We start from the raw sequence: 25,504 nt of genomic DNA, 5'->3' as shown, positions 1-25,504 counted from the left end.
ATTCAATTCAATTCAATTTTATTCATATGGCACTGAATCACAACAAACTGTCGCCTCATCACTGGCAAACTGTCTTCTATACTTCACTGCTGAACTCAGTGCTCTGCAGCTGGATCCAGGATTTTCGACCTCAGGTGGTGAGACTGGCCCACACACATCTCCAACAGTCATTATAAACACTGGTACATCACCACAGGTTTGTGCGCTTAGTCCCATCCTGTGCTCCCTCATTACCCATGACTGCTCTACACATACAACACTCTAACACCATAGTGACGTTTGTGGATGATACAACAAAAATCGGGCTCATCACTGACAACAGCAGAGAAGTAAAACATCACCTTCAGGTGGTCACAAATTGTAGATCACACTCTGGTCCTCATCCACGGTGAGAGTGTGGAGCAAATGTCGAGTCTCAGGTTCCTGGGAGTTTCTATCTGAGGACCTCACATGGACCAAAACCACCACTCCACAGGAGAACAGAACAGTTGTTCTGTTCTCCTGTGGAGTCATGTTTTTGGCTGCTCTTACCATCTCTCTGCTCTTCCCAGAGTGATGCTGGTTACTTTTTTACTGTTGCTCTATAGAGAGCATCTTAACATACTGCAGCTTGTTACTGGAACTTCCGTCTCCAGCGCTCAGAAGACGACTGGGACTCAGCTCCCAACGCTGGAGGAAATCTGCAGCACTGTGGCACCAGCATCTGTGAGGACCCCACACACCCATGCCATCACCTCTTTGAACTGCTGCCACCTGGAAGATGTTACAGAGCCATTCGCACCCACACAACCAGACTGAACAATAGCTTTTTCCCCAGAGCTGTGGCTGCTCCAAATCAGGCCAAAATACACACAAAGACAATAGCTTTGGAATCCTGGAAATATTCTTACAATGCAGCACACTGTAACACTGTTCTGCATGTATTATCTACTATGTATTATCTACTATTCATTTTCTACTATCCTGCTGAGCTGTTGCACAATATTGTGCTATTACTGCTGTCTGGGTGATTATTGTTATTGTTTTGCATTTTGAAATATATTTTTTATATATTTAACTTCATTTTTTAACATCTGTAGAGCTACAAACCACTTTTGTTGGACTGCATAATATATGTATGACAATGACAATAAATATTCTATTCTATTCTATTCGTGATGGGTCGGTCGCGAACGATCCGGCTCTAAGAGCCGGCTCTTTGAAGTGAACGACGGGAGCCGGCTCCCGATAGTGAGCCGTTTCTTTTTTCTTTTTCTTTTTTTTTTTTTTGTGGAAGCCGCACGTGATTGGTTAAGATGAATGGTAGCATATGATCGTCTACACTGAGCGGGAGGGGAGGGTCCACGGACACACTGCACAGTGAGTAAACAAACACCAGAGGGGTGAGTAAACAAACACCAGAGAGGGGGGGGGGGGCTCCTGCAAAACGCGCTCGGAGACAGGAAAGAGCCAGAGGAAGTTGCGAGTTACATAGAGGTTACTCGGGAACGGTGAGAAAAATGAGTGACGGAAATCATCGCAAAGACTGGAAACATTATAACTTTATACCTCCAAACATGTGAGAAACAGCATACTTCAAAAGTTCCGGCATTTGCGGACTTCCGGTCACAAATACCGTAATACCACTACATGACTGTGAAGTGCAATTTCTGAGCTTTCAGGAACCCTTTGAATGTTTTCGATAGCACGAATGGTCGCGGAGTTACGGTGAAAAGCCAGCTGATCAAGTTCCTTGGACCAGCTGACTCTGCAGTGAGAGCTATGTCTTAATCAGCTGTTCGCGCCTTGTAAGGTCAGGAAACCCGCGATTCAGCAGCGATCGCCTGGCGTTAAAGGATTATTCTGATAGACAGAGTGTAGACTGCAAATTTAAAATTTAATACTGAGCAGGCTGCAGAAACAACCTACACAGGTATACTGTATACATTGTTCATCCCTCAGTGTAATTAGAAGAACAAAACAGGGCAGGTCATCAGGCAGGAGAAACAGGATCAACTCCTCAAAGGCCCTTTGTGTTTCTGATTTCCAATCTTTTGTTTTATAATTTGTATTTGGAGCACTCTATTATATGTTGAGTATATAAAGAAATGTTTGATATAGGCCTAATGTATGTTAAATACATTAGTAATTCATTTCACACTTTTTTTTTTAAAATTAAAATCTAAGGAGCCATTTGGGAACTGAAAGAGCCGGCTCTCTGAACTGATAGAAGAGGGCAGAGCATGGAGCATGATGGGTCAAAGGCACGGGCTGATATCTAACCTCACATTAGCCACCTCCACAAAGAAATTGAAAAGGTTTTCATATATTTCTCAAATGAAGGTTCAGTGCAGTCTGTGGAACATTAAGAACAGTGTCTACAGTTTTAAACACTATACAATACAATAGAAGACAAGAATTACAAAACAAAAGCAATCTTATGTTTTTTTTTTTTAATTTATTAAGACTTAAAACAGTCACAAGATGATAAAACAGTAACATCATTTTAAGTTTTGAACACTGAATTTAAGGTCAAATTTTTAGTTTTAGCCAATTTTCAAAAGAATTGTTGCTCCTCAGTGACGCTTGAATAGGATGGTAACTTGTTCAAGGTCACGATTATATCTGATATTTTATAGGCTTTTTAAAAAAAAATGTCTTATTTCTACAAGCATCCACACCCCCAGAATCAGATGATTCCCTATGAGCAAGCGCTTGGCAACAGTGGGGAGGAAAAACTCCCTGTTGACAGGAAGAAACCTCCGGCAGAACCAGGCTCAGGGAGGGACGGCCATCTGGTGGGTGAGGGGAAAGTGAAAATTAAAAAAAAAAAAAGCCAAAATGATGTTTTTTGGAGCAACTTAGCAGCTAATTTTTCATCAAACTGCTGGGCTGGTGTAATAATTAATTGAGTTTTGGGTTTTGCAGTGTGGACAATTTGGGCAACTTTGATGAGACTGCGGAGGATAGCAGAAGCAGGAGTGAAAGGCATCTGCATTGCTTTCAAATTGAATGTCACACTCTTCACTGTTGCTGCTCCACATAGAATTTAGGTGTACAGCTGGGTTTTGGACACTCCAGTCTGTACTGTGTGGGCTGTTTGACTGCCAACTGGAAGGCTGCTGACAGAGAACAAGGCTTTGATCTTTTGTGTTCTCCATGTCATTACAATGGTCTCTGGGAGAACTCTGTGAGAGGCCGGGGTCAAAGAATGGATGCTGGAGAACCTCTAAGGGAGTGATGCGCTGATTGGCGTCTAAATGCACCATCTGTTTAATGAGGCTCACCAACAACTCCTGACCGCTTTGGTGGCCTGTTTTCATTTTCATTAATTGTTGGATATCATCAAGACGCCTGAGCTTTATGAACCGTGTTTCTTGCACTTGATATCCTGTATCATGTTTAAATTCTTCTTCAGCTTTAAATCTCCAGTGTTGGTCTCCGCAGTTTTCTTTGATGAAGAAATAATGTGTATTAAAGCCACGGTCCAAGACACAGTCAGGTGGCAGGCCCTGAGTGTGTATGATGTATCTGAAAGTATCATAAGCCATTTGACCAGGGTAGAGCGGCTGCCCTACAGCCAGCTCTGCAGCTATCAGGCCCAGGGCCCACATATCAATAGCGTGATCGAATGGAGCCTGGAGCATTACCTCTGGTGCTCTGTACCAAAGGCTCTGCACAGAGACATGTGGAGCCAATGTAGACACGGGACATGCCAGTCCAAAATCAATAATTTTCACCTTCATGGGAGACTGATTTCGGTCCACAATCATCACATTATCTGGCTTGAGGTCAGTGTGCGCTATTCCCCTGGAACTCAGGTGGGACAGCGCATTGGCCAGCTGATACAAAATTGGCCTCAGTTCACTTACAGGAAGGCCTTGGTAGCTCCGGTCCTGCATGTAATCGTATAGGCTTTGATCAAGGAGTTCAAAATTGAGGCATACACGCTCCCTGTCCATGAAAAAGCCATTCCATTTAATGATGTTGCAGCTGTCTGGATCCAGGCATCTCAGCTGCTCTAAGATGAATATTTCTGATTTTGCCTGCTGCAAAATTTCTGGGTGGTTCTTGTTGACTTTTATTGCCACAGATTTGTTGGTTTTGGTATCAAGACATTTGGTTACAAAACCAAAACAGCCCTCTCTGAGTAAAGCCTCCACTTTGTAGAATTTTCCCAGCATGGTTCCTTTAAAAGTGTCAAAATCACTGGGGAGGAAGGATGATGTGTTCTCTGACTTGTTGAGCAGTGTTTCTTTGGTTAATTCATCTGGCTTTTGGACACTCCACTTAATGCTACGTGGACTTTCTGATGGCCAACTGGAAGGCTGCTGACAGAGAACAAGGCTTTGATCCTCTGTGTTCTTCATGTCATTACAGTGGTCTCTGAAGGAACTCTGCGAGAGACCGGGGTCAAAGAATGGATGCCGGAGAACCTCCAAGGGAGTGATGCGTTGGTTGGCATCTAAGTGTAGCATCTGTTTAATGAGGCTCACCAACAAATCCTGGCCGCTTTGGTGGCCTGTTCTCATTTTCATTAATTGTTCCAGATCATCAAGACGCTTGAGCTTTACATATCTGGTTTCTTGCGCTCGATATCCTGTCTCATGCTGAAATTGTTCTTCAGATTTAAATTTCCACCGCTGATCACCACGGTTGTCGTGTACGAAGAACAAATCTGGATCAAACCCACGATCTAAGACATAGTCTGGTGGCTGGCCCTGAGTTTGTATGATGAATCTGAAAACATCATAATCCCTCTCACCAGGGTAGAGTGGCCGCCCTATTGCCAGCTCCACAGCTATCAGGCCCAGGGACCACATATCGATAGCTTGACCGAATGGAGCCTGGAGCATTACTTCTGGTGCCCTGTAGCAAACTGTCTGCACACAGTCACCTGGAATTACTGCAGACACGGGACACGCCAGTCCAAAATCAATAACTTTCACTTTGATGGGAGACTGAGTGCGGTCCACAACCATCACGTTTTCTGGCTTGAGGTCAGCGTGTATTATTCCCATGGCACTCAGGTGGGACAGGGCATTGGCCAGCTGATATAAAATTGGCCTCACCTCATGTATGGGAAGGCCTTGGTTGCGGCGGTCCGCCATGTAATCCAGCAGGCTTTGATCAAGGAGTTCATAATTGAGGCATATACGCTCCCTGTCGACGAAAAAGCCATTCCATTTGACAAGATTGCAGCTGTCTGGATCCAGGCATCGCAGCTTTTCGAGGATGAATATTTCTTTTTTTGCCTGTTGAAAAATTGCAGGGTGGTTCTTATTGACTTTGATCGCCACGGATTTGTTAGTTTGGATATTACGACATTTGGTTACAAAACCAAAGCCGCCCTCTCCAAGGAAAGCCTCCACTCTGTGGCATTTTCCCAGCATGGTTCCTTCAAAAATGTCAAGATCACTGGATGGAACGTCCACTGACATTTTGAGCGGTGTTTTCTCAGCAACGTGTGAAGAAGTTTTTCAAAAATACTTCTGGTTGCTGTTAGGAAATTGCTAAAAATTCAAAAATTGTTTTCAAAACTGTTGTGTTGCATTTAGGTGAGAAGTCTGATTCGCACTGGAAGAAAGTTTCAAATGTGTCCAGTTAAGGAGTTCTATTTAACAGAACCTCCTTGGATCTCTTTGTTACCTAATACTTCATAGAATTTTCAACATTCCGAAGTATCTTTGTGTGCATGCATGCGGGGGGAGGGGGAGTCAGTGTGCGCATGCGCGCGCATCCACATATACACGTGTGTTCACACAATACCGACACTCACACAGGCTGATGAGGGCGCTGTCCTGCTATTCTATTCAGTACAGGTATTTTTAAAACGGATTTTGTTTTGAAAAATCTCTGTGCATCCAAAGAGCTCATGCTGAAGTGTTGGCGAAGTCCACAGACAATAACACCGCCACGGTCTGATGTTAAATAAGAGAGAAAGACACACACACACACACACACACACCTTTAACACTGAGACAGAAGCTGTTTTCCTCCTTTACTCAGAATCTGTGGGGACGCACTCGCTTCAGGAGCCTCAAGTGGGCATTAGAGGAACTGCAGCTTTTGGCTCTTCAGGGTTGTCTTCATGTTTCTGTTCCGGAGGTCGCTGCTCGCGTACACCCTGCAAATTTGTATTCTCCATCTATCCATTTTTCTAACCACATATCCAGGGCTTTTTATTGTCCATAAAAGTTAAAAAATAATAATAATAATAAAAATAATTTTGGCATTTTTCTCCTGGTCACCCACAGCCCAGCTGCAGCAGTTCTCCCCACATTTTGAGAATCACTGCTAGAGTAGACTATGACTGTATGCGCAAAGATATTAATATGTACGTACAAACACACACACACACACGCACACATTTCTGTGTTATTCTCTTTGGATGTTAAATATCAAATGATGACTTTGTTGTATTTACTGTATTACGTGTGCGCTGTATTATTGGTAAATTCCCTAATTATACATAAAAGATTTCCAACACGCATAAAACAGCATGAATCCCTTCTTTAAGCTCCACAGTTTTGTTTACAAAAAAAAAAGAAAAAAGTTGGGATATTTGGCTGCTTCCTGTGGGCCGGTGCAAACCCAATAATACCGCGTGGCACTAGAGACAAAAAACACCCAGGTTGGCTCGAGGAGGGGCCTCCGGGTCAGATTTCCAGAGGAGTGCGACCCCCCTGAACAGTTCACGGACGTCCTGTTTGCGCTCAGCCTGCGCACTGCCGCTGATCTGCAAACGCCGCAGCTGCGCACAGCCAGCGGCTGCGGCCCATCCGCATGATGCACAAGTCCGCGCCCTCCCTCCCCTCTCCCTCAGCATCCTTCCCAGCAGCAGGGGGAAAAAAGCGGAGACGCTCAACAAGCAAAAGTTTTCCTCTGACTCCGGGAAGAGGAGTCGACATGGAGGAAAAGGAGCTGTTTGTGTGACCCTACGGAGAGACTCCTGACCCCCGTGGAAGAATGATAACTTAACCAGCACTTTGGGAGCCGTTTTTTTTTTTTTTTTAATGTATGTATGTGTGTGTGAAGTAAACTGTAGGAAAGTTTGAAGCTGGGGGGCTGGCTATGGCGCGGCACAGCGAGGAGGACGCCGGGGTGGCCAAAGCTCCGCCAGCCGCTCGGCAAAGAAAGAAGAAACCCAAAGAGAACAAAACCAGGACTGTCCACGCAAACATCCTGCACGACTGCGCCAAAGGGGCGGAAAACCCCAACCGACACTATGCAAACAACAAGATTAAGACGACCAAGTACACCGTGCTGTCATTCCTGCCAAAGAACCTCTTCGAGCAGTTCCACAGGTTCGCCAATGTTTACTTCGTCTTCATCGCTCTGCTCAACTTCGTTCCGGTTGTCAACGCGTTCCAGCCCGAGCTCGCTCTGGCTCCCGTGGTCTTCATCCTGTCCGTCACCGCCATCAAAGACCTGTGGGAAGACTACCGAAGACACAGGTCGGATAAAGAGATCAACCACATGGACTGCCTGGTCTACAGCAGGTAAGCTGGGCCTCGAGTCTGTCCGGCGGCCAGCGGTGTCCAGCTGCTGCTGCGCAAAACTTTGGGAAACTTTGCGCCTTTCTGCTCTCACTGAGCACTCAAAGAGCGTTTTACTACAAGCCACAGGCACCCATCCACATGCACAGTTCTCTGACTTATTATTCTATGGTATTTAAAAGGGGAAATGCAGATTATTTAACAGGAGCGCGTAGGTCCGTCATGTAAATATACCAGATTTAACCAGCCAGGATGTAAAGGAAACCAAAGATGCAAATAAGCACAGACAAGAGCCAGAAGCATGTGAATGATGAAATATAACCATAGAAGATATTAAACAAACATTAAAGGCCGCTTAAAAAGCTCAAAAAGCACATGATCACTCTGCAGTGAGCCTGCATCCAGCAAGCACTGATTTACAGGTTTGGACAAAACATTAAGAGATGCTGTGTTCCTGTATTTCTTTAGTTTGATGTCAGGCACAGTGCATGTTAATGGACTTCAGTGTGAAAGTACAGGATATAAGTAAAGCAGAACTTAGCAAATTTACACCTGAGCAGGTCACGCACAGGTGTCACACAAACACAAGCAAAGAGATGGATATGTCTCCTTTATTAGAAATGGTAAGCATTTTTTGTATTCACTCCCTTTACTGACAGCGCAGTTTGTCAAAATGTGCATGCAAATTATTCCAGGTATGTGCTGCTCGGCTGCCCAGAATCACTCTGCTCCACGTGGATGTGCTTTAACTGGGTTTAACGGAGTCATCGAGAGGAGAACAGGCGAACTTTTAAATACAAGTAAAATATCCACAGATTTAAATGTGTTTTCACAGTTTCAGTAGCTAAACTTTCACAGTTTCAGTGATTTGCGAGCCCGATCATAGATCTGTCTGCTGTAACGTGGTCCAACATGTCTGTGTCCAGCTGCTAAGACAGATGTTCATATGAGAGAGAATCACAGCACTGATGGCAAACTTATTGTTAAAATTTCCAAACTAAATTGAACTCTATTCATGATTTTTTTTTTCTTTGACTTGTGTGTTAAATGTAACTTCTTTTATATTTATCAGCTGCTGCTGTAACATCGGGGCCTAGATCTTTATTTGTAGAGTTTGAAACACTGTTTCATCAACCTTTTAGGTATAAAGAGGACTTTATTAACCAGTTAGTTATCTCTGTATGACCATATCCTCAGCATAGATCTGGCAGGTTGCAGTAGGTGCACAAAAAGTTGTGTTAACGTGCTCCTCCTCACTTAAAGTCAGTTAAGACCACGCAAACATGCCTTCATGCGTGACCCCAGTTGTCACTGTCTATTCTGGCTCTGGGAATATTTCAGCTCTCAGCTCATGAAGAAGAGCCCACCTGAGTTTCAGAGCTCAGCTTTTTGCCTCTGTGTTGTCTCTGCTTATTATGAGTCAACCTGATGACCTGTTTCTGACCATTTTCCCGACGGTGTGTGTGTGTGTGTGTGTGTGTGTGCAGACTGTATTTTGCTAATGAAAAGCAGCACTGTGGTCCATGCACAGAGCATAATTCACGGTCATCAAAAGGCTTAGTGTTTCGTGGCTCCACAGTTTTAGCTGAGTCCTGAACCTAAGTTGTTCTGTCAGGGCTGCACACGAGTGGATTTTCTTCTGCTGTTGCAACAGTGTCAAAAACACGACCTTTCTCTGCTAAAGCCTGACTGGCGTATCGCTGATATCGGTATCTCCGTACAAGTTCCTGCACATGAGAAGTTTTCTCCTTGTTTTTTAGCAAACATGCAGAAAAGCGCAGCCTTGGGGTGGTTTGAAGAGGTGTCAGCAGCGTCATTGTTTACAACCACAGATCAGACTGTACACAGAACAGATGGAGCTTCAGGGTCTGAAAACTGAAGCAGGCAGTGGTACGGTATCTTCATACTCAGCATGAATATGTAAATCATATCGACCTGCATATCTCTAAAAACTTTTAACTTGCACATAAACAGATAGTGACGGAACAATCCTCCTTTCTTACTCCAGTAATGAGCATTAATCATTTTTGACCCAGAAACTACATCCATCTTTTACTGAGTCTGCAGGATTCTGAGAAAATGGGCCTGTTCTCATGTGTGCACTGGGTCATTACACACCTATGAGCAGTTGGTTTGTAGGTCCTTAAGGGAAAGAATCTTACTAAGCTTGAATAAATTAAACCCCATTTAAAATAAAGTACTGGTTTGGGGATTTTACTTTGGTGGGCAGTGAAGGTACTGCAGATGAAATACATTTGAAATAAAACCTGTATAAAACATGCTATTCTTCACTTTCAGACCTTTTTTTTTTTTAATCCTGAGCTCTTCGGATGTGTCATCGAAGGAGGCAAAACTGGAGCTTAATGAATGAAAACACAAAAAAACAAACTCTTCGGCTTGTGTGATGATCAGGGTGATAACCAAAAGTGAAGGTCTGACCGCAGAAGGTGTTTTAGATATAGAATCGGGCCGTGGCGTTGGAAAGTTTGGCTGAGGTAGACAATCCCACTGAAATCACAAATTGGTGCAAATAAATGTAGTTCTGTGGAATGTAAATAGTTTGCACTTATTCTGCTGCACAGGGTGCCAACAGCTGGAAACCATCTGCACTCCACGTCACTGAATGTCCAGTTTGACCTCAGTTCTTTAAGGCTGGCATGTTCTCCCGTAACTGGATAATGAATAAGCGATCGCTGAAGCGTGGAGATAAATTGAACATTTGGGCAGCGCTGCAGGACACACCTGTGACTGCCAGCAGACTGAAGAGCTTACTTTTTATTGGGCTGTTGGCTTCATGGAAAGCTTCAGGCGTGTGTTAGGGTAAATCTGTTAAACATTGTGGATTACAGGAACTGGTTATTGAGGCTCCCCCACAGTCACAAATAGAGTCACTATTTGGTATGGGGGGGGGGGCTCCCAAACCAGTAAATTGATGTAATTCTTATCATTTGTTCCACATCAGAGATGGGTTCCTTTACAGTAGACCTCTCTCATGAAGTGGTCAGAGTCATTTTGGATTAGAATCAGCTTCAGGGTGGTCGGGTGCAGCTCGCCATATATATATATATATATATATATATATATATATATATATATATATATATATATATATATATATATATATATATATATATTTCTCCCCCTGTTTAACTGAATATGTCTGAGTATCTGTCACCACAGTAGAGGGCATCTCTTACTTCCTCCTCTTCCTCTTCTTGCTCCATTTAAATGGTAAATGGACTAGTTCTTATATAGCGCTTTTCTACTCAGTATGAGCACTCAAAGCGCTTATACAACCTGTTTGCATTCACCCATGCACTCCCATTCATACAAGCACTTCCATTTTTATGAAGCTAAGTGCTTTTAATTACCTAACATTCACTCACATTCATACTCCGACAGAACGGTCGGAGAGCAACTTGGGGTTAAGTATCTTGCCCAAGGATACATTGGCATGTAGCCCGGAGTAGCCAGGATTCGAACCGCTGACCTTCCGATCAGTAGGTGACCTGCTCTACCTACTGAGCTAACTCAATATAAATCTATTTTCACGTGTTTTCACAAATGTCTGTTGTCCTCGTGTTTTTCTTCAGCTCAGTATTTATTTGTCAGATGAGGAATGCAGAGTGATGCTAAAAGTTATTCCTCGCTGGCACTGAATACGTTTCACTGTCAAAGTTCACGGGCAGGAATGTTTTCATTGATGAGTCATTAATGTCGGGAGGGTTGTTATGGATTCATAACTCCTGGGTCAGCATATCCAGGATATATTTTGCTTATCTGGCTTCACTTATCCTAACATTATCAATCAGGCTCAGAGGTCACAGGAAGATGGTTATCAGCTCAATAAATCAGCCCAGGATTTATCACTGCAGCTACGAGCATGTTCACATGAAAGAGGTGCAGTTTGCAGCATGTGACCAATCAGACACATGGCCAGATTTACTGGCAGCAGTGCTCTTTCACTGAGGCACAGGAAGCTCTGACTATGATAACAAATATTAGATTCTACTAAATGAATATGTTTTTTGTAAGTGCTTTTCATGGCATGCGAGACAGTTTCAGTTGTTCTTTCATATGCAGCCCGGCAGCGTTACTCAGCTGACGTGCAAATTTTATATAAGGCCAACAAACACAAGGCTTAAGTTTCCTGTTTTTGAATTATGTTTCTATTTTAAGGTTCTAACAGCAAAACTGTTTTCAAGTTGGTTGAAGCCAGAAGGGAACTATATAAATATGGAAATGAACAGTGGCTGTTTTAGTTTTCTTAATTTCTTTGGTATTTTAATTTTTTTGTTATTTCTGTAATTCTTCACATTCTCCAATTATGTGTAGCCTGTACACTGAGTTTTCTAAAAAAAAAAAGAAAATTAATATTTCATGAACTAAAATGTGTGTAATATGGCCCCTTGTTGTCTTAATTTTGTCAGAATGCATTTCACATTATGGATGAAAATGACCATGCCTGTGTAAATGCTCCACTGCAGAGTAATCATGTGTTAAACAGCTCATTTCCTGGGCTAGGGCTAAACCTAAAGTTAGCTCCCTGAGCCCCAAATCCTGCTGCGTAGTTCGGGCCTCAGGACTGTTGTTCATATCTTGATAATATTCTTTATTTAGCAGAGTCGCTGCCAGAATAGTCAGACTGGTCAGAGGTGAACTTTTTCAGAGAGTCATTAATTACTTATTGCTTTGCCCCGAATCGAGGCATCGTGTTCTTGTTTTGATGGACATAGTGACGAAGAAGAGGAGCTGAATGTGTTCGACCTTGAGGAATTTGGGAGTCGATTTTGCCAGTTTTAGCATCAACAAACAGGCCGCCCTGTTTCACTGTGCCATTCAGATTTATGGAGGTCGGCCTGAAGTTTCCGTTTTTAGATTGTTGAAAACAATAGCTCAACATCTTTCATGCCACAGCTCACACCAGACATTCGCCCTCTTATTGTTCTGCCAGAGCAGAGAGACGCTATGTGGAGAAATACTGGAAGGAGGTGCGGGTGGGAGACTTCATCAGGCTACGATGCAACGAGATCCTCCCTGCCGACGTGCTGCTGCTGAGCTCCAGTGACCCCGACCGCCTGTGCCACATCGAGACCGCCACACTGGACGGAGAGACCAACCTCAAGCAGAGGCAGGTGGTCCGCAGCTTCTATGACCTGGTGAGATGGATGCTCCTCACATCTTGTCTCTGTCACACTTTTTTGAACATTTTTAAAGATTTTAGAAGCAACAGCTGCCAAAACTTTTCATCAGTGGCATCTTTTACCTGTGGCTGCATTAGGCAGAATCTCTGAGCAGATTTTCCACAAAAAGTGCAAACAGCTTTTAGTTGTCCGGAATCTCTTTTGCTTTAAAGTGATTTCTTTTTGCAGATTGAGCTCTAACATTGAACATGTTCTGTGTAAATGGTTAACAAGGCCTGGAGTTCATCATTGGTCTTTAGGTCAGAGAATTTATTCCACAGCTATATTTCATGTCAGAGCACAAAATAATAAAATAAATATAAATGGAAAGATAAACTTAGATGCAGTTGCAGATTTTTTTGAATTGGTGGTGGGTGGGTTCATCTACATTTTGAGAGAAGTCAGCTGAATTTAATAATTGATTAAAAGCAGTGTTGAGGCTGTCATTTTCAGCATCTACATGGACGTTAAATCACCCACTATAATTATTTTATCTGAACTGAGCACTAAATCAGGTGAAAAGACTGAGAAATCAGAAACTCTGAGTAAGGACCAGGTGGACGATAGACAGTAACAAATAAAACAGGTTTTTGAATTTCCCAATCAGGGTGGACAAGACTAAGAGTCAGGCTTTCAAAGAATTAAAACTCTTTCTGGGTCTTTGGTTAATTAATAAGCTGGAATGGAAGATTGCTGCTACTCCTCCTCCTCGGCCTGTGCTTCGAGCCTTCTGACAGTTACTGTGACTCGGGGGGTGTTGAAACCAGTGGTTCTCAAATCCAGGCCTCGTGGCCCAGTGTCCTGCAGGTTTTAGATGTGTCTCTGCTTCAACACACCTGAGTCAAATACAAAAGTCATTAGCAGGACTCTGGAGAACTTGACTACATACTGAGAAGGTCATTCAGCCATTTGATTCAGCTGTGTTGGATCAGGGACACATCAAAAACCTGCAGGACACTGGGCCATGAGGCCTGGATTTGAGAACCACTGATTTAAACTAACATATTCATCCTGCTGTAACCAGGTTTCTGTAAGGCAGAATGAATCAATATGTTGATCAATTATTAAATCATTTACTAATAGGGACTTACAGAGAGACCTAATGTTTAATAACTCTGTCTCTATGGGGGGTGGGGTTTTGGGGGGATGGCAGTATGGCTGCAGAGAGGCGTGTCTGCAACTCTGCTTCCTGATCAGGGACTTCTGTTTAGGACTACGCGTCCTCCTCACAGTCACCCAGCTGGCCTGATTTCCCGGCTGCTGGGCGAAGCTGACGGCGCAGTGTTGCCAACTTAGCGACTTCTCAGATCCCCCCAGTAACCTTTTTTTTCTTTTCCAAAAAGCGACTATCAACAAATCTAGTCACTTTGTCCCTTGACTTTGGCAACTTTCGGAGCCTGAAATCCTTCGCCGTCACTGTGTTTTGTGCACATTCAGCTCCCGTACAGCAGCCCTTTGGATGTGAAGGGTGGAGCGGGGAGCAGAAACGTAGAGCCTGATCTACCTGCTGATTTCTGTTGGCAGCTGGAAGAACTGAGTTGGTTTTGGGACATTCCAGAGGTCCAAAATGACCATTTAAACAAGACGAGCTGTTCACCTGTTAAATTATGTGAGCTTGCACCCTGCAGTTGTTGTGGGTGTGGTTGCTAAGTAAAAAGCTGTACTGGTCGCTTTTTAAAAAATTTTATATCAGCATAAATGAAGTATACATTTTTAATGGCTGGTGTGGTGGTTGTTAGAGGAAGGGTAGGTTGACTCAGACCGTTAACATGCAGACTGCCCCATTAAAGACCTTCCACTAGCTGCACCTGCAGCCAGCTAACAGAGCAAATAATGGAATGAGCACAGGAAGGAGTCACTTCCTGCAGTGTATCATGCCTCTGATGGACTGTTTGGGCATTTGTGTTTTTGTAATGCTGTGTAATTGAACTGCATGATACTGAGTACTCATCTATATTCCTGAGGAAAGGATGAATATCCACCTGTTATCTGGAGTTGCACACTTTACCTGAATAATGTTTTTTTTCTGTGTGCAGGACTGCGAGTTTGACCCCTTAAAGTACAACAGCATCATCGAATGTGAAAAGCCCAACAACGACCTGAACAGATTCAGAGGCTACATGTGAGTACCGCTTTCTCCACGCGACTGCCACCTGATGTGAGGCTGCAGCCATCAAAACGACAGCTTTTAATGCTCCAGTTTCTTATTGATATCAGAGGTTTTAGGTCTCGGTTTCATTTCACTGTAAATTAATGCAGTGGTGTTTGCTGAGCTTCTGACTGGAAATAATGTGAAACTGTGGTCTGTTGACAAGCCAGCAGTTTCCAACTTATAATTATGACTCAAACAGTTTTTCCAAGTCGAGATTACAATTTGCTTTCCTAGGAAGTGTCTGCAGGCTTGAAGATGTGCTGAAAAAACTGAACTTTGACTACGTCTTTGTCTCGGGTTTGTTGTGGAAGTGATCAGGAGTGTTTTCCCTGGATGGACACGATGTACATCAATAAGAAGGAAAGGAAGGAGTTTGAAACAGTGTCACAGTATTAATGAAGGAAATGAGTCCCTGAGACCCACATAAGTTTAAACTATAGTTAAGTCCTTTTTTTTTTTTTTGGCTTCTTCCTCAGTCTGATCAGCAGTGTAGTGAAGGGCTAAATGAAAGCCAGTTTCTTTCTTAAAGGACTGAGAAACAGTTCTCCATGCTTTTATCACCTCTCAGCTGGACCACTTTATTCTGTTTGTCCGTTTTCACTTTTCCTCAGCTGCAAATGCTTCAGATCACAGCTGCTAGACTTGTAACTGGTACAAGGAAAAGGCCACACATCACTTGTTTGATTCAGATGTGTGATAACTGATTTTAAAATTTTTAAAAATTGCATTTACCCTCCTCTGTGGGTCATCTCTACAGTATAGTACAGGTCAGTTGACTCCACATTTTGTCACTGAGGTACTTCAGTTCAATTCAGTTTTATTCACAGAAGCAGTCGTCCCAGGGTGCTTTCCACAGCAAGGTAAAGACCCTAAAATATTAGAGAGAGAACCTAAACAATCTGCTGATCCGCTGGTGATTATAGGGACAAAGAACCCTCTTTTAATAGGAAGAGACCTCCAGCAGAACTGGGCTCAGCCTCGGGGTGAGGAGAGAAAAGGAGAGCAGGACAAAATTCAGACTGTGGGAGAAAGGACGAAAGTTGATGGCATGACCCCAGCAGCCTGGGCCTATAGCAGCGTAACTAAGAGATGGCTCAGGGTCACCTGATCCAGCCCTAACTGTAAGCTTGATCAAAAAGGAAAGTTTGAAGCCTAATCTTAAAAGCAGAGAGAGTGTCTGTGTCTCAAATCCAAACTGGGAGCTAATACCTGAAGGTATCTGAAGGCTGCCTCCCATTCTGCTTTAAGAAACTCTGTGAACCACAAATAAGCCTGCGGTCTGAGAGCGAAGTCATTGAGTTATTGTCTCTGCAGTGTACATTTCATATCAGGCAGGTTTCCAGGTCTCCACCGTCTAAAAGCATAAAAGCTGTCAGTAATGTCAAGATAAATTGGAGACAGCAGCAACTGCAAAGCTGCACTGTCAGTACAGCTCATGTTAGCAGCATTAGTGAATCTCAGACTCAGTTTAGTTTGGATTATTTTGGACCACATGATATTGTTGTAGTTACAGCAGGAGGGGAGGCATCCAAGGATCCTCAAAGTCCACACTTTGTTCCCTCACTGTTCACTTATCGAAGGCAGAGTCAGTGCGTGGGGGCTTTGACTATATTTATTTCAGCCCACGTCTTCTGCAGCTGCAGTTTATGTCCTCGTCCTTTGGATGAAGGCAGCGCGTCACGCTGTTACAGAAAAATCAGCGTGCCGGCTGGTTTTTTCCCAAAGTTATGCCATAGACTCTGCAGAACTGTCATTTTCTGCCACCTGTCCAGCTCCGCCCACAAGCTCATGATCACCTGTAACAAACACAAACATTTAGGAATTATAGGTCACAAACTCCAAACTGAAACTTCTTTTTTCTTCCCCTGAATTACAGATCTGTTCTCTATGAATTCACCCGACAGCACCTAAAGATACTGTTTACCATTGTGCTTTACATTTTATTACTGGCTGTGGGAATCGTGTATCTGTGTATGTTTGCAGACTTTCCCATTAGTTGGTTTTTATATATAAATCTCTCCTTGGGCTGCTTCCTTCTTATCTGTGTGCATGCATGTGTGAAACTGCAATCAGTATGGCCTTCACTCTCACAACATTTTACAAATGCTTGTCCTCAGAGTCAAACTGAATTAGGTTTGACAGATTTTAAATTTGCCTCTTCCCTGTTTGTGAACCTACAGAAAGAGCTGGACTGAGAAAGCGGGTCCTAAAGTTGCTCTGAAATTCATTTAAAACTCGACCTGTTCTGTTCTGATGTTTTATGATCTGGATGTTGTCTTTGTGTTCAGTTCATAGTTGTTAGAGTCTCTCCTGGCTTCTTAGCAAGGACATGAAAAATCTCAGTGATTAGGACTGAGTGCTGAACAGATGCATTAGACCCAGTGAAAGGCTGATGCCACAGCTGCCCTAAACAACGTTGGTAATTACCAAAATCATTTTTTATGTTTCTTTAATGGTTAATCCACCAGTGTGCTAAAGCTCTATAATCAAAATAATATTTTTAATGCTAAAGTATAATTATTGTTATCCATGAATTTTCAAATTTACAAAAATCCCCAGAAAAAGTACATAATTTTTTGATTAAGATGGCAGATTACAGTTATTTAGTTATTTAGTGGCTGAAAGTTATGCTTGATCGATTTCTGACTTCTCAGAGACGTTCAGTGTGCCGGCTCACATTAGGGTTTAAAAACATGAAACAAGTTTTCTAATATATTTATATTCTAAACTATTGTTTTCTAGTTTTTTAACATTAGTCTAGTAAATTTGTTGAGCACTGTACATGCTATAATAATAACATTCTCAGCTAGCAGGCTGTCGTGTTTCACGAGAGAAAGGACCCAAAAGTTCAAGAGTTTTGTTACAAGCAAAACGTTAACAAAGGAGCCGGCGAGGAGAAAGCAAAGGAAGCATGAAGTTAAGCAGACTTAAGAAACCAACTCAAGGCTGAAGTCACAAACTGAGAGAAACACAAAACACGAGCTTGGATGGGGGGGACCAGACGATCGCACAAAGATTAGGACGGAAAATAATCAACACAGGTGAAGACAGACGAACAGGATGTGAAGCCCTTAACATCATAGGAGAGGACAGCCTGAGAGTTAAAGTAAAACAGGAAGCAACCAACGTCCTAAACACAGAGAGAGGACACGCTGAACGTGACCGAAGGACGGGCACGAACAGAAAGACGAGACGGGAGGAGGAGCAGACTGGGAAACAGAGGGAATTTAGACTAATAATAATAATAATACAAGTGAAACTCATCACCAGGATAATAAAGTCAAAACAGGAACCAATGATTTGATATCAGAATGTACTAGAAGAATAAAGAAAACACAAATCCAAAAATTAAACAAACACAAAGCTTCAAATACTGGAACAAGAACCCAACAGAATTCATATTCATACACAAAAGCCTCGCATCGTGACAGGGTCCAATGAAAGATGCTGCAGATGCAGCTCTGCCTTTGCTGCTGTGATTTTGACACACATTTTCCAGGGCGAAGCTCTGAACACTGGGACGCCCCTCAGAATGAGTCAGGACTGTTCACATCTGCAGTCCTGCAGTAGAAGCTGGATATTTGATGCATGCAGTGTGTTCGTGCTGGCTGTAGGTGTTGGTTACATAAGACTTCCTGTATGGGTCAGACTTGGTCACTTTTCAGTTAATTACATTATATTGGACAAAATGGTTATATTTAACATCTCACGCAGCCATTTGAAGTCATAATGCATATCTGTTCTTTTTGCAGGCAGTGGTAAATGCTGAGGGGGGGTCAGGTTTCCACTGCCTAATTCCAGTACACTGTATGGTACCTCCTATAACTGGACTAGTTTCAAATATGTGGCACTCCTTGCCTGAAAAGCCTTCCAAAAGTCCACTCGCAGTATTCTGGGATCTCTGCTAAGATCATAGTGGAAACTCTCATTAACGGCAGCAAACACATCTTTCCAGCAACTTCCTGACATTGAGAATGACCGGAACAATATGGGTATGAGTGTGGTCCACATTTTCTCCACCTCTTTATCTTGACTCTGACTTTTGCTTTCTGTATAGTACTGCAGTAAATCTACGCTGTAGCTCGGTATAAAGTACAGGGAGGTGGAGGAGAAACGCCAGGATTGGGCTGAAGTGATGCTGTTTGCTAGAACAGTAAGAGAGCGATGTCTGAGAGGGGAGGGAGCTGCAGAGGTCCAGCCTCGAGAAAGGAAATGCTCGCATGGCTTTCTTCAGATCTGGGAGCAAAAGTATTGGTTTTGATTTCACAATCCTTTGAATTTGGAGAAACGAGGACTGAACAACTTTTCAGATTGAACTTCAAAGTTTACATATGTTTAAAATAATTAAAATCATGTGTTCTATCGATTATTCCATCGATTAATCGAGTAATCGGATAAGAAGAAATACTTTAGTCTTATCAACAGTTCATCTGCATATTTTAGGTTGCTTCAGATGCCAGAAAAACATTTCCTTTCGCCCCACTGAGCTCACCGTCGCCTCTTTGCATTTACCACATGTGTGCAGCAGTGACGTGCGGTGAGGGTCGTGACTGGTGAGGCACTGACGTCATCACATCAGATTTACAAACATATAGCTTATTCACCATTTGATTGGCAACAGTTGTTTTGTTTAACATTAACATAGTCTGAAGCAAACCTTTTAGCTCCGGTGTTGGTCTTCCTTTAATTATTATCTTCTGCTTCGATTGAAAGTCCAGTTTAGAAAATTCTTTCAGTTGAGTTATGTAATCTTCCATGTTGAACATAAGGCCAAGCAACAGGAAAAACTAACTGGCCTTGCTAACTGTTTATGGTAGCTTGCCACCGAGGAGTCGTAGAGTCCCTGGGATCACCAGCGCCCCCTACCATGAGGCACGAGAACTGCGTGCCTCACCTAGTGTCTCTTCGCAGCAGTTTCATGATCGCTCAACACAAGAATGCATTACACACATACAGTTGTTAATGAAAAAACAACAAAAAAAAAACTGTGCATTATATACACCAGCTAAAATATAGAAATTTAGTTCATATAGTAAAAGTGTTAGAACATTTTAATAGCCACATGCAAAGGGAAAGTAAACCGGTCTCACTGCATAGCATGCCAGCACAGTTAGTAGTCATTGGCAATGACTATACTGAGCCGCACCACGGATTGCGCAATCCGTGGTGCGGCTCGCCGGGCTGGTGCCTCACCGTTCGTCTCTTAGTATTTGACCGGCAAATGCGAAAATTCAGCGATTTTGAAAAAACTAATCTAAAAATGGTGTAGTTAAATGGAAAAGAACTTTAAAATACAAATCACTGAATGAATATAACCATTTAATTTATTTTTTAATTTTATATTTCCACGATGACAGGTGAGGCCGTGCCTCACCTGCCTCCCCTGACTGCACGTCACTGGTGTGCAGACAGGCTGCACATAAGTACACCTTGGAGAGGTCGCCAGCCTGCCGCAGGGCTAACACAGAGAGACAACCAGTGACACTCACATTCACACCTGTGGGCAATTTAGAATCACCAGTTAACCTAACCCCACTAACTGCATGTCTCTGGACTGCAAGAGGAAACCAGAGTACTGAGAGAACCCATGCAGACACAGAGAACATGCAAACTCCACACAGAAAGGCCACATGGTGGATTCAAACCCAAGACCTTCAGACAGGCAACAGTGCTAACCACTGTGCCACTGTGCTGCCCCTCAGTTGAAGTTTTAGTTGTATTTAATTGTACTCATTATGCTAATGCTACAGCTAGTATTCTCCCAGCATATGCAGGTTTTCTCAGTTTGACGGCTCTGACATGGATCAGCTCTGAGGGCTTCTTGTGTTTCAGCAAAACTATCTGTTGTTTCAGGTTTCTCAGGTCTAAGTCCAACAAGATGACCTCACTTTCACTCGTGATGGCAGAGCATTGCAGGCCCCTGAATTATCCTGAAGTATTTGCTCCGCGTCTCAAACTCACTTTAGTTCACGGGCTGCATGAAGCTCAGTGAGCCGGCCCAATAAAACCATTGCATAATAACCTGCCTTTCTTTTAATGTGCAGAAGTAGAAGTAAACATTCACATTTAAGTGCATTTTCCATAATTTCACATGTTCATTACATGTGCATTACTGATCTCAGTGAGTCTACAAAAGCTCATAAATAAGAGTTTGGGGATTTAAGCAGCTGTATTATTTTACTCTTTATGATTCAAACACATTTTCAGACCTGTGAGGTACAGTGAAGATATTAAAGGCTTCATTATGATTTTCCTACTTTGCAAACTCAACCAGTGGACTGGATCGGTGCCAGTTGTGGCCCCCGGAGCACATGTTTGGCACCCCTGCTTTACAGAGTATGTGTAGGCTCACTATTAACTCTGAGTTTATGTGTAATCCTTCATAGATCATGCTGAGGATGCCTGCTGTGTAAGATGTGAAATCAGGGAGTCCAGGCCCTCATTTTGGTTTGAATAGTTTAAACGTTTTCAGTCTTGTACCTGATCAGTTTCTCTAAAATATGGTTTTGGGGATCTTGGAAAATGAGCTGAGTGGCCTTGGCTAACTTCGGTAATTCATTCTCACTCTTTGCTGCTGAATAGTCAGAGAGGATGTGTGTTCACAAAGTTCTCTGAAAACATGTTTGAGTTCATGCTGTTACACTTATTGAAGTTCAGACCTGTCAACAGCGCCAGCCTGAAGATGCTTTGGTGCTTTATGCTGATTTTTGACTGGGAATTCTGCACAACTGCAAGCCAGAGTTTTCTCATATAAACCCTGCTGTGAACTTCTTAAATCTTCCCCTGACAAATGGCCCATACAAAAAAACTAAAACTAACACTGAAGCTAACAAAACTAAAATTTAACGATCAAAACTAAATTGGAGCAACCAAAGCTGCTCCGGGAACTGCCTGAGAGTTCAGAAATCAGTCAAAATAAAAACTTCCAAATAAAACTATAAAAGCAACCTTTTCTGTCTGCATCCGTGCTTTTATCGTGATCGGGTTTTGTCAGCCTGGTCTGGCAGCTGGATTCATGCCAGCTGTGCCTGCGTGCTGTTTCCATCGTCCCCTCAGTGAGACGTGTGTGTGTGTGTGTGTGTGTGTGTGTGTGTGTGTGTGTGAGACAGAGGATGAGAAACGTCCTCGGAGCAGCCGGGCTGACCTGCACTCACATGGTTATGACTTGTATTCGTCTCTCAGAAGGAGACCAGATGCTGCAGGTATTCAGTTGCCAGGCTGCAGTGCAGCGTTGGGCACAGCGCCTCGTCTCAGCACAGTTTTATTATATTACAGCCAGTGACACTGAGTCTAATGTCAGACAGAGAGCTCTGTGCATCTCACTGGCTGTTATCCATTTCTCCACCAGCGTGAACGAGGACGAGCTGTGTGACGGCTGTTTTTCATCTATCACGGTGCTGACGTGTCACTCGGAGGCCGAACGCTGGACCGTCCTGTTGGTAAACACGTCGATAGCTGCGACTCTAAAAGGAGCGACAGCGGAGATGATTAAACGCTGCTCTCCAGCTAAAGGTTGCTGGACTGTTAAACGAACACACTTGTAATCCTTGAATTAGTAATAGGATTAATGCTGGCATTAAAAGCTCAGCTCCCCTCACAATATCCACACGGCCCCTCGATTAATACATCTCACTCTGAGTTAAAAAGCCGGTGGGCCGTCTAAGATCTGAATTATGTCTCTGCAATTCTGCTCTAGAGTTTCAGACTGACATGTCTCAAGTGAGATCTGAGGGTCAGCATTGAAGCCGTGAATCGGCTGATTGACTCTAACCCCGGGGGGTTTGTGTGGAGCGGCAGTGTGGTAACTGCTCCGGTATCAGAGGGAATTTGTGCTGAGATAAGGGCTCCTCCTGAGAGGTGTGGGGAGGGGCTGATTGATTGAGGTGCTCAGCAGAATAAACTGAGTGTAACTCTGATCCTTTGGCTGTCAGTTTTATGCTTCCTCTCACCCGACAGAATCCATCGAAGCGGCAGAAGAGATGCACTTTACAAAGATAACCTGCTGCTGCGAGGCTGCACCATCCGCAACACAGAGGAGGCCGTGGGAATAGTCATTTATGCAGGTCAGCCTCTAAAATCCCAGCATAGCGGTATCAGCTGTCACACACCAAGTCTGACCTCTGACTAACATGCCGTGTACTCCGCAGGTCACGAGACCAAAGCCATGCTGAACAACAACGGTCCACGTTACAAGCGCAGTAAACTGGAGCGACAGATGAATGTAGACGTGTTCTGGTGTGTCGTCATCCTGCTGGTCATGTGCCTGTTTGCTGCTGTTGGTATGTAAACAGCTGTTTGGACAGCCTTGTTGGGAAATTTGAGGTGTCCTCTCGTGCTCATTCCCAGATCCTTATTTTTTTTTTTGGACTCTCCTTCAGTAGTGGTAAAGCTTTGCATGGCTAACGACTCTAAATGATCCTTCTTTGTGTATATAAATAAATATTAGTCAAAATAAATATTTTAAAAATTCATTCTGGGAAAATGACAAAAACTGTCACAAATTTTTGGATGTAACAGAAACTTGTTCTTTCTGAAAGATTAATGAATTTGGTTTATTTGGATTTGGTACATGGTGTCATACACGGGAAAACATGTTATTTTCCATATTCAGTCTTTAATATCTGTGAAACCATTCACCTGATTTGGACTATTTTAAAGAATATTGTGTGCTTTCTACATGCTCCAGATCTGCTGTCAGCAGTCGGACATCCAAATATTTTAGATTATTACCTGAGCTCCATATTCAGAGCCGCGGTACCAGATAATTACCACAAAACAGTCATCTAAAAACACAGCTGCCTTCATCCCTTCAAGTATTTATTTAAGAAAACTGATGATAGTATGGAGCTGGCATCTTGCATGATTCATATTAAGTATATCTTTGCCTTGAATTTTTTTCAGGAAAAACTGTTCAGGTGAGAGAACTTTGAAGAACTGACATGGAATTAACTTTATCAAAATCTGGTTCTTGGTGCAGCCCTTCAGTTCATCTGCTGTCTGGCAAACTGACTTCTGATTGGCTACACCTTGAAAAGTGTAGGCTGGAATTCGGGGGGACCCCCAAAAAGCACAGATGAGAAGAAAAAAGAGGAAGAGAAGCTCATTCTATAACTGCAAATCCAGATGCAACTCCAGAATCTGACCCAGTCACAGTTAACTCCCTATCTCTTCCCCACCTGGAACCACAGCAGTTTGATCAGCAGGGGGCGGGGCTTTGTACTCAGAGGCAGATCTGTGTGCCTGACATGACCCTCGTGGACATCATACAGGGCCACGAGTAATTAGAGCAGTCTGAAGCCTGCTTTAAACAAAATTGGGTAAATCCCTGTGAAATCTCTGGCCATGTTTCATATGAGCAGCTACCACTGGTACAGGATATAAATGACATTTCTTCCAGTTTCACTTATTAAAGAGGAATAACAGAAGTCCTCCTGCACAGTTTACTCTGCCTTTCTTTCCTCTGTGTTTGCATGACTGACCTTGCGGTGTTGCTGTTGCAGGTCACGGGCTGTGGATGTTTCAGTATGGAGATAACAGACCTGTGTTTGATGTTCTTAGTCCAGAGGGGACCAACTTGTCGCCCATCATGTCAGCCATTTATCTCTTCCTCACTATGATCATCGTCTTTCAGGTACTGAACGGAGAGCAGCTTAAAGTAAAAAAAAGGCACAGATAAGATGTAAAGGCACACAAACGGTGCCAGAGCATGAAATGTTTTATCTTGCTGTACACAGTGACAGTATTTCAGCCTCCTTGTGCATGTGACCTCTAGATCTTTATTCTCTCTTTTAGTCAGGAAAAGCTGAGAGAACGTATATTCTTCATGCTGCAACACAGTCTCTCTAATCTGCACTCAGAGGAGGAAAACGTGAGACCTAACAGTTATTGATCTGGCTGTTGAGGCAAAGGTTCCAGTGAAAGTGTCACAGTGGCAGCCAAGCTGCCCCAGGATCGAAATGAATGAGAAATCAGAGGGTAGTACTTTGGTCTCACTGTACAAACACCAGTAATGCCACAAAAATGATACGCTCTGAAATAAACACATGACTGTTCAGCAGCACGAGGAGGGTGCTGCCCTCCCCAAAGCTATGACTCATTTCTCCGGAACTACTTTCCATAAGTGTTGCCTGGAAATGTTCTTCTCTGGATTACACCAACATTTAAAACAATCCAGCATATACCCAGTGCACGTATAACTCATTTAACATTTTGAGACTGAGAAGCAGGAATTTCTAAAACTGTGGTGCCCAGCTTTTTTTTTTTTTTTTCTTCTGTATCCTCACAGATGTCTCAGATGAACTCAGGTACCCTTTCTTGTAACCATCACAGTTTATTTTTTAGCCATTTATTTGCTACTCATTTCTAACTTTTCTGTTTATCCATTTTAAGCTGTTTTAGGCATTTTACTTGTTTCAGATATTTATCCACCACACGTGACCACCGTAGGCACTAAAGGTGGAAGTGTGAGTTGTAGTTTAAACTGTTAAAAACAGGATCTGAACTTATAATTTCACCAAATTGATGTACTGAATAATATTCAGTTTAAAGCAGTTTAAATCAAACCAAGTTATTAACAGAAGATTTTCCTTGTTGATAAATTTTGCACAAAAAAAAATGAAACACCAAATGAAGTGTGCCTTTGCTGCACATGTTGCACACACTTGTATTTTATTAGATGTTGATGATCATAA

At 43.0% G+C, this 25,504-nt stretch overlaps 1 protein-coding gene across 1 annotated transcript in view; it reads left to right on the top strand.

Moving 5' to 3' along the window:
• Positions 1-6,877: 6,877 nt before the first annotated feature.
• Positions 6,878-25,504, top strand: part of atp10a (ATPase phospholipid transporting 10A) — a 49,020-nt gene continuing 30,393 nt past the window's right edge. The window contains 6 exon segments of the mRNA XM_030728313.1: positions 6,878-7,481; positions 12,433-12,637; positions 14,698-14,783; positions 22,770-22,876; positions 22,961-23,092; positions 24,314-24,444. Of these exon segments, the coding sequence (XP_030584173.1) occupies positions 7,054-7,481; positions 12,433-12,637; positions 14,698-14,783; positions 22,770-22,876; positions 22,961-23,092; positions 24,314-24,444 (1,089 nt within the window). The 5' untranslated portion in view covers positions 6,878-7,053.

This window comes from Archocentrus centrarchus, chromosome 4 (genome assembly GCF_007364275.1).
Source record: "Archocentrus centrarchus isolate MPI-CPG fArcCen1 chromosome 4, fArcCen1, whole genome shotgun sequence".
Taxonomy (NCBI): Eukaryota; Metazoa; Chordata; class Actinopteri; order Cichliformes; family Cichlidae; genus Archocentrus; species Archocentrus centrarchus.
This window is presented reverse-complemented; position numbering and strand designations above follow the sequence as displayed.